General features: G+C 36.0%; 1 protein-coding gene across 1 annotated transcript in view; it reads left to right on the top strand.

Annotated features, from left to right (window-relative positions):
• Positions 1–14,038, top strand: part of NAA15 (N-alpha-acetyltransferase 15, NatA auxiliary subunit) — a 91,510-nt gene that overhangs the window by 70,364 nt on the left and 7,108 nt on the right. The window contains exons 15-17 of the mRNA XM_023226034.3: positions 879–1,072; positions 6,648–6,756; positions 9,356–9,454. Of these exons, the coding sequence (XP_023081802.1) occupies positions 879–1,072; positions 6,648–6,756; positions 9,356–9,454 (402 nt within the window). The remainder of the gene's footprint in view (positions 1–878; positions 1,073–6,647; positions 6,757–9,355; positions 9,455–14,038) is intronic.

The following is a 14,038-nucleotide window of genomic DNA, read 5'->3' as shown; positions in this document are numbered from 1 at the left end:
TACTTTGATATTGCTGTTTAACTTGTATGTTTTGCTGTGATCATTTGTTTACATGCATATCCCATGTGGTTTCAAGAAAGTTTTCTGAAGTGGTTCCATTGTTTCCTATCTGATGTTGAACCATTAAAAGGCTACCTACTGCTGGGCGTGGTGGCTCGCGCCTGTAATCCCAGCACTTTGGGAGGCCGAGGCAGGTGGATCAGGGGGTCAGGAGTTTGAGACCAGCCTGACCAACATGGTGAAACCCCATCTCTACTAAAAATACAAAAATTAGCCGGGCATGGTCACGTGTGCCTGTTAATCCCGTCTACTCGGGAGGCTCAGGCAGGAGAATTGCTTGAACCTGGGAGGCAGAGGTTGCAGTAAGCCGATATTGTGCTACTGCACTCCAGCCTGGGTGACAGAGTGAGACTCTGTCTCAAAAATAAATAAATAAAAGGTCTGTGTACATATAGGGACATTTACGTCCATACCATGCAACATTTTTTTTAATTTGTTTTTTGAGACAGAGTTTCGCTCTTGTTTCCCAGGCTGGAGTGCAGTGGTATGATCTTGGTTCACTGCAGCCTCCTGGGTTCAAGCAATTATGCTACTTCAGACCCCTGAGTAGCAGGGATTACAGGCGCACACCACACTCCACTAATTTTTGTATTTGTAGTAGAGACAGGGTTTCACCATGTTGACCAGGCTGGTCTTGAACTCCTGACCTCAGGTCATCTGCCCACCCCGGCCTCCCAAAGTGCTGGGATTACAGGCATGAGACGCCATGCCCAGCCTCATGGAATATTTTTTAATGGGAGTTTGGTAATATCAAATAATACTTAAAATTACTAATCTGATTAACATGCTTGTTACTTATATTAACTTATTGCCTGCAGCAAACATGTCTGACAAAGAGCTAAAGAAGTTACGTAATAAACAAAGAAGAGCTCAAAAGAAAGCCCAGATAGAAGAAGAGAAAAAAAATGCAGAAAAAGAAAAGCAACAAAGAAATCAGAAAAAGAAGAAGGATGATGATGATGAGGAAATTGGAGGTCCAAAAGAAGAACTTATTCCAGAGAAATTGGCCAAGGTACTTAATAATAGTGTTTAGCACAGTTGAGTGACATTTTATGACCAGCAGTTGTCACTTTCATACTGCTTTATTTGATCAATGTGATTACAGATTTTAGAGCCAAAAATTATTTTATTTTTTAGTATTCTTTCTTTAATATTTTGTTTCTTATCGTGTTTCATGTTTAAAACTTGAGATAATGATCCTGTTCCAAAGTCATGTAGTATAGTATGGCAGAAAAAATTTTGGCTTTTGAGTCATTCTGATCTGGGTCCAGATGTTAGCTCTTATATTTTCACTGTGTGCCCTTGGACACTTTGTCTAACCTCTCTGATGGTTTTTTCATCTATAAAATGGAACTAAGAAAATTCTTATTTAGAACTGTAGAAAAAATATATATGTAAAGCATCTAGTGTCTGTTACAGTGGTAACGTGCAAGTTTTTATGTCTAGGCTAAATTGAGTTTGTTAAAAACTGAGGACTATATGTGTATCTCCCACTTACCTATGTTGTCAGTTTACATTATTTCTTTTCTAGCCTAAGGCCGTAAATATTTTCCCCAGGCCAAAATCTGACCTGCTGGTTTTAACCATTAAGCTGAAACCAAGGTATTCATTGTCACATGAACCATTTTGATTAATAACATTCCTTTGTCCTTTCTTCTGACCCTAGACATCTTCCTGCTTTGTGTGAAAATAATTGCATAATTTGTTATGTTAAAGCAATATAGTAAGCAATCACCCCAGACTTTAATTTTAGCCTCACCAGTAAGGAAAATTATAATGCCAAACAAATTATAAATTATAATGCCACCAAGGAAAATTATAATGCCAAACAAACAGAGTTGGAGAATATGTTTAGAATTCTGTTCACCAGAGCAGGTGGACAGTAATATCACATAGACATAGTAATATTGCTATGTGAAATATAGCCATGTGCCTATAGTTCCAACTGTGTTGGAGGCTGAGGTGGGAGGATCACTTGAATCTAGGAGTTTGAGGCTGCAGTAACGCTGTGAGCTATGATCATGCCTGTGAATAGCCATTGCACTCCAGCCTGGGAGACACAGCAAGACTGTCTCTTAAAAAAAAAAAAGAAAGAAAAATAGCGCGCACACACACACACGAAATATAGAAAAATCCAGTTGGATTCTACAAGGATTTATTGACATCTTTTTACAAATAATTGTATACCTGCTAGGAACAAACACAATACCTTTTTATTCTTGGGAATTTATTGGAAGACTACACAGGGAAGCAAGAAAGCAAAGAAAATGGACCTTTCAGACCTCGGAGAATTTCAGTCATTCAGGGCATAGGCCTTAAACTTTAGACCTTCCATCTTTATGCCCCTACTTTCTTTATTACTACTACTTTTACCACCTTCACTGCCTGCCTGCTGCCGTCATCACTTTGTCTACTTGCTTTTCCTTTTATCCCATGACTTTCCTTAATGACATTTTTCATTATACCTCTTCATGTTTTCATGTATTTCTTAAGGAGAGGATCTCTTTTGATTATTTAGTTACTGTTTAATAAAGAGTACACCTACAGAGCGGAATTCTTGTACTAGATTTCCTTAAAGACTGTTAGGTTTTCCTTGTGTCCAGGGTGTCATAATTGCCTTCAAGCCAGACAACAACCTGTGGTCTAATTATTTGTAGCCATATAATTAGATTGTAGAGTCTGAGAACAAAGTAATGGCTACAAACAGTGCTTCTGACTGCTTTGTTTGGAAGAAGCTTAGTGCAAGGTACCCTTTTTCGTGAACTGCTCCTCAGTACATATTATTCTTACCTGTTAGGTACATAAGACCCTTTTCTTCTTCAGCTGACTTCCTCCAAGATGCCTCTGTCTAAAAGCATCTATACTTACCAAGATCTTCAATGTGGTAACAATGTCAAATTATACCAAGCCATCATAACTAGGAGTGGCTTTGTAGGTTATTTTAAGAGCTGCCTGCCAAGTCTGGCTCTACGGTATATAGTGTCTCCCCCGCCCCTCAACCCCTCCTTTTTTTGGTGATCCTGTATTTCAGCTTTCTTCTATGTGGTAAATGGCAAATTTAGTGTCACCAGTTCAGGATAATATTCAGTCATGCGTCATTTAACAGGGATACATTCTGAGAAATGCATGCTTGGGTGATTTTGTTGCTTTCTGTTGTGTTTTTTGAGACAGGGTCTCACTTTGTCACCTAGGCTGGAGTGCAGTGGCATGATCTTGGCTCACTGCAGCCTCTTCCTCCTGGCCTCAACTGATCCTCTCACATCAGCCTCCAGAGTAGCTGGCACTACAGGTGCCCACCACCACGCTTGGCTAATTTATTTTTATTTTTATGGAGATGGGATTCTACCATGTTGCCCAGGCTGGTCTCAAACTCTTGGGCTCAAGGGATCCACCCACCTAAGCCTCCCACAGTGCCGGGATTACAGGTTTGAGCTACCACACCTGGCTTGGGTGATTTTATTGTTATGCGAACATCATAGAGTGTATGTACACAAACCTCAATGGTAAAGTCTACTACACACTTAGGCTATATGGTATAGCTGATTGCCTCTAGGCTACAAACCTGTATAGCATGTTACTGTACTGAATACTGTAGGCAATTGTGATACATGGTAAGTAGGTGTGTTACTAAAATGCCCTAAAAATAGGGCATTATAATCTTATGGGACCACTTATGCAGTTCATTGCTGACCAAAACATCGTTATGTAGCACATGACTATATAAAATAAAATCAAAGCATTATTAAATTAGCAGTAGTTCCAGTAAAGAAGGAGAAAAGGAAAATGGGAATTAGTAAGGTCAGCATTCAGTCAACTGAGTATAAATCTCAGGTCTTGGCGGAAGCCGTATCACTTGTTTCTCCAACTTACCATGAGGCATTAGTTGGTATTTATGAATTCCCTTTTTTGGCAGTCATCCTATGTTCCTCCTTGCCTTCACTCAGCTTTTTTTTTTTTTTTTTTTTTGAGATGGAATCTCACTCTGTCACCCAGGCCGGAGTGCAGTAGTGTGATCTCAGCTCACTGCAAGACTCCGCCTCCCAGGTTCAAGTGATTCTCCTGCCTCAGCTTCTCCAGTAGCTGGGATTACAGGCACATGCCAGCACGCCCACTAATTGTTTTGTATTTTTTAGTAGAGATGGAGTTTCACCATGTTGGCCAGGCTGGTCTCAAACTCCTGACTTGAAGTGATATGCCCACCTCAGCTTCCCAAAGTGCTGGGATTGCAGGTGTGAGCCACCTTACCCAGCCTAGCATTTTTTTTCCCTGTTGTATATACACTTTTCCTTCCAAAGGCTGTGGTTCCTTAGTACAGTATTCTTTCTTTAAAAAGTTGAATCATTTTAAACTTTTTGTTGCTGTGCTGGGAGCTGCTATGCTAGAGAGATATACTCCTTTACAACATATCTAATATGAGGACTAGATTTCAAGTCAGTTTATAAATTTAAAAATTGCATATGATTAAAATTGCCCTTGGAAGTGTCTTAAATTGCCCATTAAGTGCAGTGCAGTCTTATCCTACATGCATTTAACCTAAGTGAATTCAACTCTTCGTGACTGGATGTAATTTTTTCTTTAAGGGAGACAAAGAATAGTATGCATAATGATGGTTAATTCTATCCAGTATTTCTCTTAGTGAACACTGGACCCCAACTGACTGTGAGATGGGAGGCATGACTGCCACAGTTCATTTCAGTTCTTTTGTGCTTATCTTGGTGTGAACATCTTGCTATGATGATTGTTAATTTGGCATTGAAAACATGATTTTCATACACGTAATACAAAGTATTTATATTTTTATATCTGCCTTTCTTCAGCTTAAAGGATTTTCAAGGGATATTTTGACTTTTTTTTCCTGAAATACTGATTTTAGACTTGCATTTCTGATTACATGCTTCCATGTATATATAAAACCTTGTTCTGCACGATGTATGAGTAAATATAGAGTGTAAGATTTCTTGTGGTTATCTACGTATATTTAAACACTTAGATTTACCCTGACAAAGTCTTATCTATGAGAGGTAAACAGAGACTGAGACTACATATCGCAATATCAAACCCAACCCAGATCTCCTTTGGGGGAGTATGTTCTTGTTTATTAAAGTTGGAGACAGAATTAATTTATCTGTTTCCTCTCTCCAAGTTCAAGTACTTGATTTAACTAAATATAAATACTTGTATTGATTCACCTGCCCTATAGTCCTTGTTTACCTTTGTAATAGCAGCCATATCTCTGTGATAGTAAATTACCCTGGTCAGTACACTGACCCTCATTTCAGTCTGTACCCTAGAGGCATGAAAGCATGATACAGCTAGGTGGCAGGTTTGGTTTCCAGTTCTCTGCCTTTCTCTGATACAAATAATTTCTCCCCTTGTACCAGAAATTCCTATATAGTAGAATATGGAGTCATGGGAGCAAGAAGTAAAATATGTGCAAAAGTGTGGGGAAGTCATACCTATGAGGGCCTTTATTTTCTCCTCTATCTCTTGGTTCCTGAATCCATAGTTATTAGAGTGACAGAGCCATATATTAATTTCTGGTTCTGGTTTAGAACATGTATCCTTCAAAAGAAAACATTCTGGCACTGGAGCTGGCCTTTTAATCGGTTATTTTATTGTCATGTAAGGCCAACTGCTTTACACACTAGGACATGGTGAATCCCATAGAATTCACTTCATTGCTTTTCTTTTTTTGTTTTTAATGCAGTGAAACAATTTTCTTGCCCAGAAGCTGTTTTGGTGAAACCACAATTACTGTACTGACAGAGGCACATTGACCAGATATGCAAATTCATTTTCCATTAGGGTAAATTGTTACTGCCCCTGTGATGAGAGAAGGCAGATATAGAATCCAGATGTTCAGTGCCCTTCTGATAAATATGGTGGTGGTCTCCAGCCCTACCTGAGATAAGACAGGGAATAATCTTGTCTCAATATTCAGTCCAGGAGTAGAATAGTAGCACAATTGCATTATACCTGCCTAGTAATGATTACAAGTATATAATTACTATGACATTTATGTAATTAATAAAAAATTGGTAGGAACACAGTTCTATAAATATTAATATTTTAAAATACCACCTCAATATTAATGTCATTTGAATAAATAGGAATTCCTGTAGAATTTATAGAACAAAGCAAGACAGAATGGATAGTGTATTATTTTGAATAGCTTGATTATACTTCACTTTGTTTGAATTATAAAGAACATTCACTCATTCTGTCATGGTCTCTATAGTTTCCTTTGTACTTCTCCTATCCTAGTTCACATCTCTTCTTTTTTCCCCCTTGGCTATCTGACCTGTTTCTCTTTCTGTCTTTCTTTCTCTGGTTCTATTTTATCTGCTTCCTTCTTTTTGGATAGTTTCTATCCAGCAATAATATAGTATCTGGGGTTAAAAATCAGTTAAGAATTCTAGAATTCAAAATCCCCTTTGTTTAGGTTATGGGAGGTTAAAATATGACAGTATTTTTCTGGGTGACGGGTAAGTGGTTTTATTTTTTAAAAATAAGAATTTTTAGTAGAATAAAATCACATTCCCCAAGAACCTTACTTTCATTTGTATAATATCTTTTATTTTTGTTAGGTTGAAACTCCATTGGAAGAAGCTATTAAATTTTTAACACCGTTGAAGAACTTGGTGAAGAACAAGATAGAGACTCATCTTTTTGCCTTTGAGATTTACTTTAGGAAAGGTAGGCAATTAGGGTACAGTGAGTGGCCCTGATAAAACTGATCACTGTATTTCTTAGGTATAGTCACCCAACTGTGATAGCCTTACCACTGTACGATTATTTAGCAAATGCCAACACAGCTTTCTCAGAGAAATGCCTGCTATAAACAGAATGTGTAGGGAGATGTAGTGATACGATCACTTCTTTCAGGATATTAGAATCAATGATAGATGTACAAACATAACTAGGATTCAGGTCAGATGTAATTACCATGTATATGGTTCAAAGAACTGATAATCGTGTGGATAAAATTAGTTAATACACAGAGCTTAGGTACCTGGTGTATAGTAAGCATTAAATACATGTTAGCTATTATTAGCTATTGTTATAAATAGAAGATAAAATGTTGGGTCTGGATCTTGAGGGATGGATTATATTTCTAAAGGAAAAGATACATAGAAGGCAGGAGTATCTGTTAAGAAAACACAGGAGTGTGTAAATAATGTTGAGGTTGTCTGAATTGCCTGGAGCAGGTAAAAGATAATGAAGGGTCTTGGTTTCCAGGTTTAGAATGCTTAGAATATATATATAGTAGATAATAAGATTTTAGAGTACTGAGTTAATGTTATCCAAGTGGTTAATTGAAAAGAGTTCATCACAAAGGTGATGCATATTAAAGGAAAGGGAAACTGTTTAGTAAGATCAAAGAGAAGGTTGTTGCACTAAACAATTTACCTACTAAAGGAAATTGAATAACATGGTACATCTCTATATGAGTATCCATTTAAAAAGTGATGTTTGGCTGGGTGCAGTGGCTCATGCCTGTAATCCCAGCACTTTGGGAGACTGAGACAGGCGGATCACCTGAGGTCAGGAGTTTGACACCAGCCTGACCAACATGGAGAAACCTTGTCTCTACTAAAAATACAAAAAATAGACGGGTGTGGTGGCGCATGCCTGTAATCCCAGCTACTCAGGAGGCTGAGGCAGGAGAATTGCTTGAACCTGGGAGGCAGAGGTTGTGGTGAGCCTAGATCATGCCATTGTACTCCAGCCTTGGCAACAAGAACGAAACTCCATCTCAAAAAAAAAAAAAAGGGTCATGTTGGCCGGGTGCGGTGGCTCAAGCCTGTAATCCCAGTGCTTTGGGAGGCCGAGACGGGCGGATCACAAGGTCAGGAGATGGAGACCATCCTGGCTAACACAGTGAAACCCCATCTCTACTAAAAAATACAAAAAACTAGCCGGACAAGGTGTTGGGCGCCTGTAGTCCCAGCTACTCAGGAGGCTGAGGCAGGAGAATGGCGTAAACCCGGGAGGTGGAGCTTGCAGTGAGCTGAGATCAGGCCACTGCACTCCAGCCTGGACAACTGAGCGAGACTCTGTCTCAAAAAAAAAATAAAAGGTCATGTTTATCAAAAGTAAATGATGCTGGGGAAAAGTTGCTATATTATTCCAAAATAGGATACAGAACTACCTATAAATTGAAATTTTATTAATATATTTGCATAGGTGCTTAATATAGAAGTGGCTGGAAAGAAATGGATCAAAAGATAACAAATTGTCTCTTGATAGAATTTTGAGTGATTAAAATATTTACTGTATTTTTTACTTCCCACAATTACTATGTTATAATGTGGAAAAATAAGTTTAATAAATAGTCCAATAATTTTCAAACTTTTAACAGTTAATACAACTCCCCCTTTAAAAAAAATTCTTAAATGGAACCCCAAAGTATAAAATTCAAAAGCTGCTATACTTAAAGTAGGGAAGGGCAATCTAAAGCCCCATTCAGTTGGCTTCTTGGCTGTGTCCTAACCTCTAAAGGACCCCAGCATTTGGAACCCACTGCAGTTGTGTGAATTGGTAATGACAAAGGTATGACAGTATTTTTGGCTTTTTTAGTATTGGGGACAAGGGAAAGGGCATTAGGAGAAGAGACTGGGGTTTTGAACTTTGATATTGGGAAAATGGTACCAAATTAGGAAAGTTTTATCAAAGAGGTGGTTATAGATAAAACTTGGAAGTGGACTGAGTATTCAAGTGCAAATTTCCATTTAACAGGTGGAGATACTACTGAATCTTGGGAAATACAGGGAATGGGAGTGGGGATAGCATAGGGAAAGATCAGAGAATGACTGAAAATACAACCTTGGTAACTATTCTACCTTTAGAGGAGAAAGGAGGAGTCACGGATTGACAGGAGACGAACAGTCAAACAGAAGGGAAGCTGTTTCACTTGTCACAAAATAAAAGAACACCTTCAAATATACACAATGAAATTTTCTAAGTAGTGGGAAAGGTTGCTTTATTTTTAAATTAAGGAGGTTAGGAAATGAAGGCACTTCAAATTTTCTTTGCTTATATGTCATTAGTTTAAATATTGCTAAATGCCACCTAAATTTTCTACATTTCACAAAACCCTTTTTCTTAAAGAATGTTATGTAAAAAATATTAACTAATGTTGCTAAATTTGAGGAAAATCGTTTGCCTCAATCATATGTTTGTGGTTCTGATGTGATTGACTCTAAATTTACTTTTTCTATTTGTGAAATCTTGGCCCTCCAAAGGAGGCCTCTTATCCAATGATCAAAATATATCTTACTTTCTCTTTTTATAGAAAAGTTTCTTTTGATGCTACAATCAGTAAAGAGGGCATTTGCTATTGATTCTAGTCATCCCTGGCTTCATGAGTGTATGATTCGTCTCTTTAGTACTGGTATGTTTTTGTTTTCCATTACTTAAGTATTTGATACAGTGGTTGATAGTGACGGTATAAGTGGTCTGTACAAGTTTATCATAAACCAAATGATTTTAAAGCTGTCACATATTAAATTAGCTAAGGGAAAAGCAGGGCTATTTTCTTTATGATGAAGGTTTTTATTTTAAGGATACAAATATTACCTGATTTTGACATAGAATTACTCAGTCCAGATATTTGAGAATCATCTTTGTTTCTGTTTCTAAAAAGTTACATGTAAGTTGAAATTTTGAACCATATTTCGTTATGTAAAACTTCTTAGTAAATTGTTTTAAAATTGAAGAATCTCTTTGAAATTGACTGTTTTCTCCTTATCTGTATTGTAGATCTGAATTTGCATGAATTATATTTTCTTAGCACAATTCAAGTCATAACATTTTTTGTTACTTTAAAACAATTATCTGTGTCTTCAAATATTTTGGCAATCAGATCAATTAGTTTTATATTAGTTTTACTGTAAAGTAGAACTACAGAATTTTAGACCCTGAATGGTAGAATGTTACAGAAATTGTCTCTCATTTCATAGTGGGAAAAATCTGAGACCTTAAAAGATGACTTATTCTAGGTATCATAGATAGAAACTTAGTAACACAACAGTGACTACAGCCCACATCTTCATATTGTTCTTTCTACTGTAAAAACTGTAAATTTATAATAAAGTACTCCTGTAGTCAGGTCATATTGTTTGGATTTTTAAGTGACTGGTGGGGGAGAAATAGAACCTTTAACAGAATAATCTATAGAATTTGGAAATAATATTAACTATCTCATTGCCAACTCCATACATTTAAAACTGAGGAAATTAAATCAGGCATCCCAATCACCAAAAAAATGCTAAATTATCCCAATTGAGAACATCATTTTGGCTGGTGCAGTGGCTCACACCTGTAATCTCAGCATTTTGGGAGGCTGAGGTAGGCGGATCACTTGAGGTCAGGAGTTCGAGGCCAGTCTGGCCAACATAGCAAACCCCCGTCTCTACCAAAAAATACAAAAATTAGCCAGCCATGGTGGCACATGCCTGTAGTCCCAGCTGTTCAGGAGGATGAGGCAGGAGAATCGCTTGAACCTGTGAGACGGAGGTGGCAGTGAGCTGAGATCACGCTACTGCACTCCAGCCTGGGCAACAGAGTGAGACTCCGTCTCAAAAAAAAAAAAAAAAAAAACATCGTTTTGACTTTCAAGAAAGATTAGACTTAAATTATACCTACACTTGTCCAAAAAATAATTTGTGTTACAAAAACTGAATTGTAGAAGTATTTTTCCTCAATTTTTAAAAATTATGAAAGTAATAATATAACCATATTATAGAAAGTAAAAGAGAATTGGTGTATTTAGTAGTTTGTTTCTCTTTAGTTTTTTTTTGGGAGGGGAGTATAAAAAATAACTTTGCAATCATGGGTCAGAAAATTAAGGATATAAATAATAGTTTAAATTTATTCTCAGTTAAGATGGAGTATATGTAAAGTATTTTCAAAATGAAGCATTTTCAAAAATAACATACACACTGTTATATACTTTATACATATTTTCCTGAAAGGTAGTAAAATAACCTAAATCCTTTTGAGTTAGATACTTTCTTTGGAAATACAAATTTAAAGTGACATATTTAAATGTATTTGCTTATAATCAGTATGTAGATTGATTAACATGAGTGTTTTCTTTCAACAGTTGGTTTCTGAAAATTAAAATACACATGGGCGTAGAATGATTAATAGTTAGAACTACTGAGTATCTATACTGGCTATTCCCATTGCTCTATGTGTTGAGCTGAAATCATCATCACTTTACAAAGTGATCTAATTTTGACTGACTTTAGGCAATGAAATTAGGTTGTGATTATTTGCAGTGGTAAAGATCTGTCTCTCAAAGGCCTTTAAGAAGTTGGGTAGACTGCTTCATTGCCTTTATCGAAAATAAAGGCATACGTGAAAATACAGATATCCAAATAGTAGCATCTTTGTTTTATACCCCAAGGGTTTCTTTAACTAAAATATTTGGTACTTTAAACAAATATTTAATTTAGAAGTAATTTTTCAGGAATACATTTGTCATGTTAAGATACACTGTTGTAACTGCTTCTTTACAAAGAAACCCTCACAGACACCTTTCTGGAGAGTATGGAGGAAAACAGTGCCTCCACACCTATTTCATCAGTTGTGGAAACTTTGCTGAATGAATATGGATTTTAGCATGGTTACTGGCACCCTCCAAATCTCTAGAATATGTTGTTTTAAAACAATGTTATTACTAAATGCCACATGCAATTATTTACCATATAGGAGCACTGTCTTTTTCTTATTATGAGAATGATTTCATACTCTTTGAAATTTTTTTATGATTTTAAATTTTAAAGTTTTAGGACTTAAAACAATTAAATTATATTTCTGGTCAGTGCTAAGTAAAAGATAGGCGCTTATATATTCTGTTTGTCTTATTATTTTCTTAAATGTTTATATCTCCTAAGTGCTTTTAAAATTAGCACTATTTGACTGCCTTGATCTACAGTGAAACTTAGGTTTTAAACTCATTTTTCTTTTATCTGCAGAGGTTTTTTTTATACTTATGTATCTCTCCTCCAACCTTCTTTAATAATCTAATTTATTGTTTATTATTTAAACCTTGTTTAATACTTATTAAATTATTAAATTTTTTATTTTTTTAAGCTTTGTTTAATTTTCTCATTTATTTTGCCATTTTGAGTTGTAATCACTTACTAGGTTGTGCTATAACCTAGTAGTGAACAGTCATTACCTCACACAAAATAAGAACATTTTCTACCCAAATTATTGACAATGCCAGCTAGCCTGAGAGCCCTGCACAGTCCCTTTTGCTAAGAATCAGCCACCTTTTCATTGTGTGTTTTAACCATTGGTGCTTGCTTAATCTATTCGTTCTGTTAATAAGCTAATAGCATGAACCAAACATTCCAGTTTAAGATGTCAAAAGACCCAAATCAAAAGCGCCTCAGAAAAAGTTTTATTCCCCTTCTCGCCCATCAGTTACTACTTTTCCTTGATTCTCAAGACTTATTACTCTTTCGTGGAAGGTAATTGAGTTAGTAGGGGATTTTCTACTTTCCTGAGGCCTTGATGTTTTTTGTCAGTTTTATCACATTCAAAGGCTTTTTAGAGTTTTTCTCCCCTGTCCACTAGTCTTTAGCAGTAAATGGACATCTGATAATCTGTGACATTTTCTTAAAGGTACACGTAAAATTTCATTACACAGAATTCCATAGGGGTTTTACTGCAGTACAATTTTTTTATCCTTTTTGTAATTGATATTTTCCTGGAAGTTACAATTCTAGTTGTCTGTAACTGTAATTTCCAGGAAAATATCCAGAAAAGTTTAGGAGAAAATTAGTAGGCCTCAAATCTTTTGGAATCAGCTATTAGTGAAGTTATTTGCTTCTAATTTTGTAGAGTTTTTTTTTTTTCCGCAGTTTTAATTTTTCTGGGAGATTGTTTAATCTGATTAAAACAAGTTAAAAAAGATAATGAAAACCATAAAAATCCCTTGCCTATCATCATCCCTTGCCTATCCCTCTCTTCATCAACTATGATACAAACTATGCAGATACTTTCTACATGTAAAGTATCCTGAAAGCTTTTCAGGCAAACCAACAAGGCCCATGTAAATAATTTTTATTGTACAGAAGATACATACTTTTTGAGATAATTAATGTTCATTGCAGTTGGCTGTAACCTATTTTAATAACTTTGCTTCCTGTTCTCTCTCTATTCCTGCTTCTCCACTGAAAAACAAGTGTTGAGAAATTGTCAAAACCAAGTTGAAAGTACAGCCATAAGTTAAGCTAAAGTATTTCACTATAGCTCATTTACTTGAACCACCCAGTTTTATAGAATAATAGAAGAAATGCTATTTAACTAACAAAGAGCATGTCAGTGAATTATTCAACTAATAATTATGTATAGAATATTTCACTTAGAAGATGTTTCCTACTGAGTTCATTATATTTTTTAAACTTAGATTAATGATCCATTGGCAGGATAGTGGGTCATTACCAGCACTCAGAAACCCAAAATCGAAATAGAATAGTGTAGAAAAAATCAGCATATGTTACGCACAGTAAGTGTTCTGTGAAACTTTTGCTTCACATAAGGTATGGATATAGAATATGTATTTGTCTCAGTACAAATACCTGATTGAAGTGAAAATTTGAAAGCCATCACCATAGTTCCCAGCCATAAGGAAAATCTACTTAATGTTTTCACGCTGTGATAAAAATAGTAACTATGATTTATTGACTATACCCCTATTACATAATTAGCACTTTTACACAGTAGCTTTTCCTTACTGTAAACCTTTTAGATTAGATATCACTCCAGTTTTATAGATCAAGAAATAGGTTCAGAGAGGTTATGACTTATCCAAGCCTGGATCCATACCGAAGTCTACTAACTTCAAAGCTCCAGACTCTCTATACCAAAATGATAATGAAACAAAGCATAACTTGGATTCAATCCAGAGGAATTAGGGTCTGCTTTCTCTAAATCCCAAGGCCTGGCAATATGATGACAA

Source organism: Piliocolobus tephrosceles, chromosome 3 (genome assembly GCF_002776525.5).
Source record: "Piliocolobus tephrosceles isolate RC106 chromosome 3, ASM277652v3, whole genome shotgun sequence".
Classification (NCBI taxonomy): domain Eukaryota; kingdom Metazoa; phylum Chordata; class Mammalia; order Primates; family Cercopithecidae; genus Piliocolobus; species Piliocolobus tephrosceles.
The sequence above is the reverse complement of the archived record's forward strand: the minus strand, read 5'-3'. Positions and strand labels throughout refer to the sequence as shown.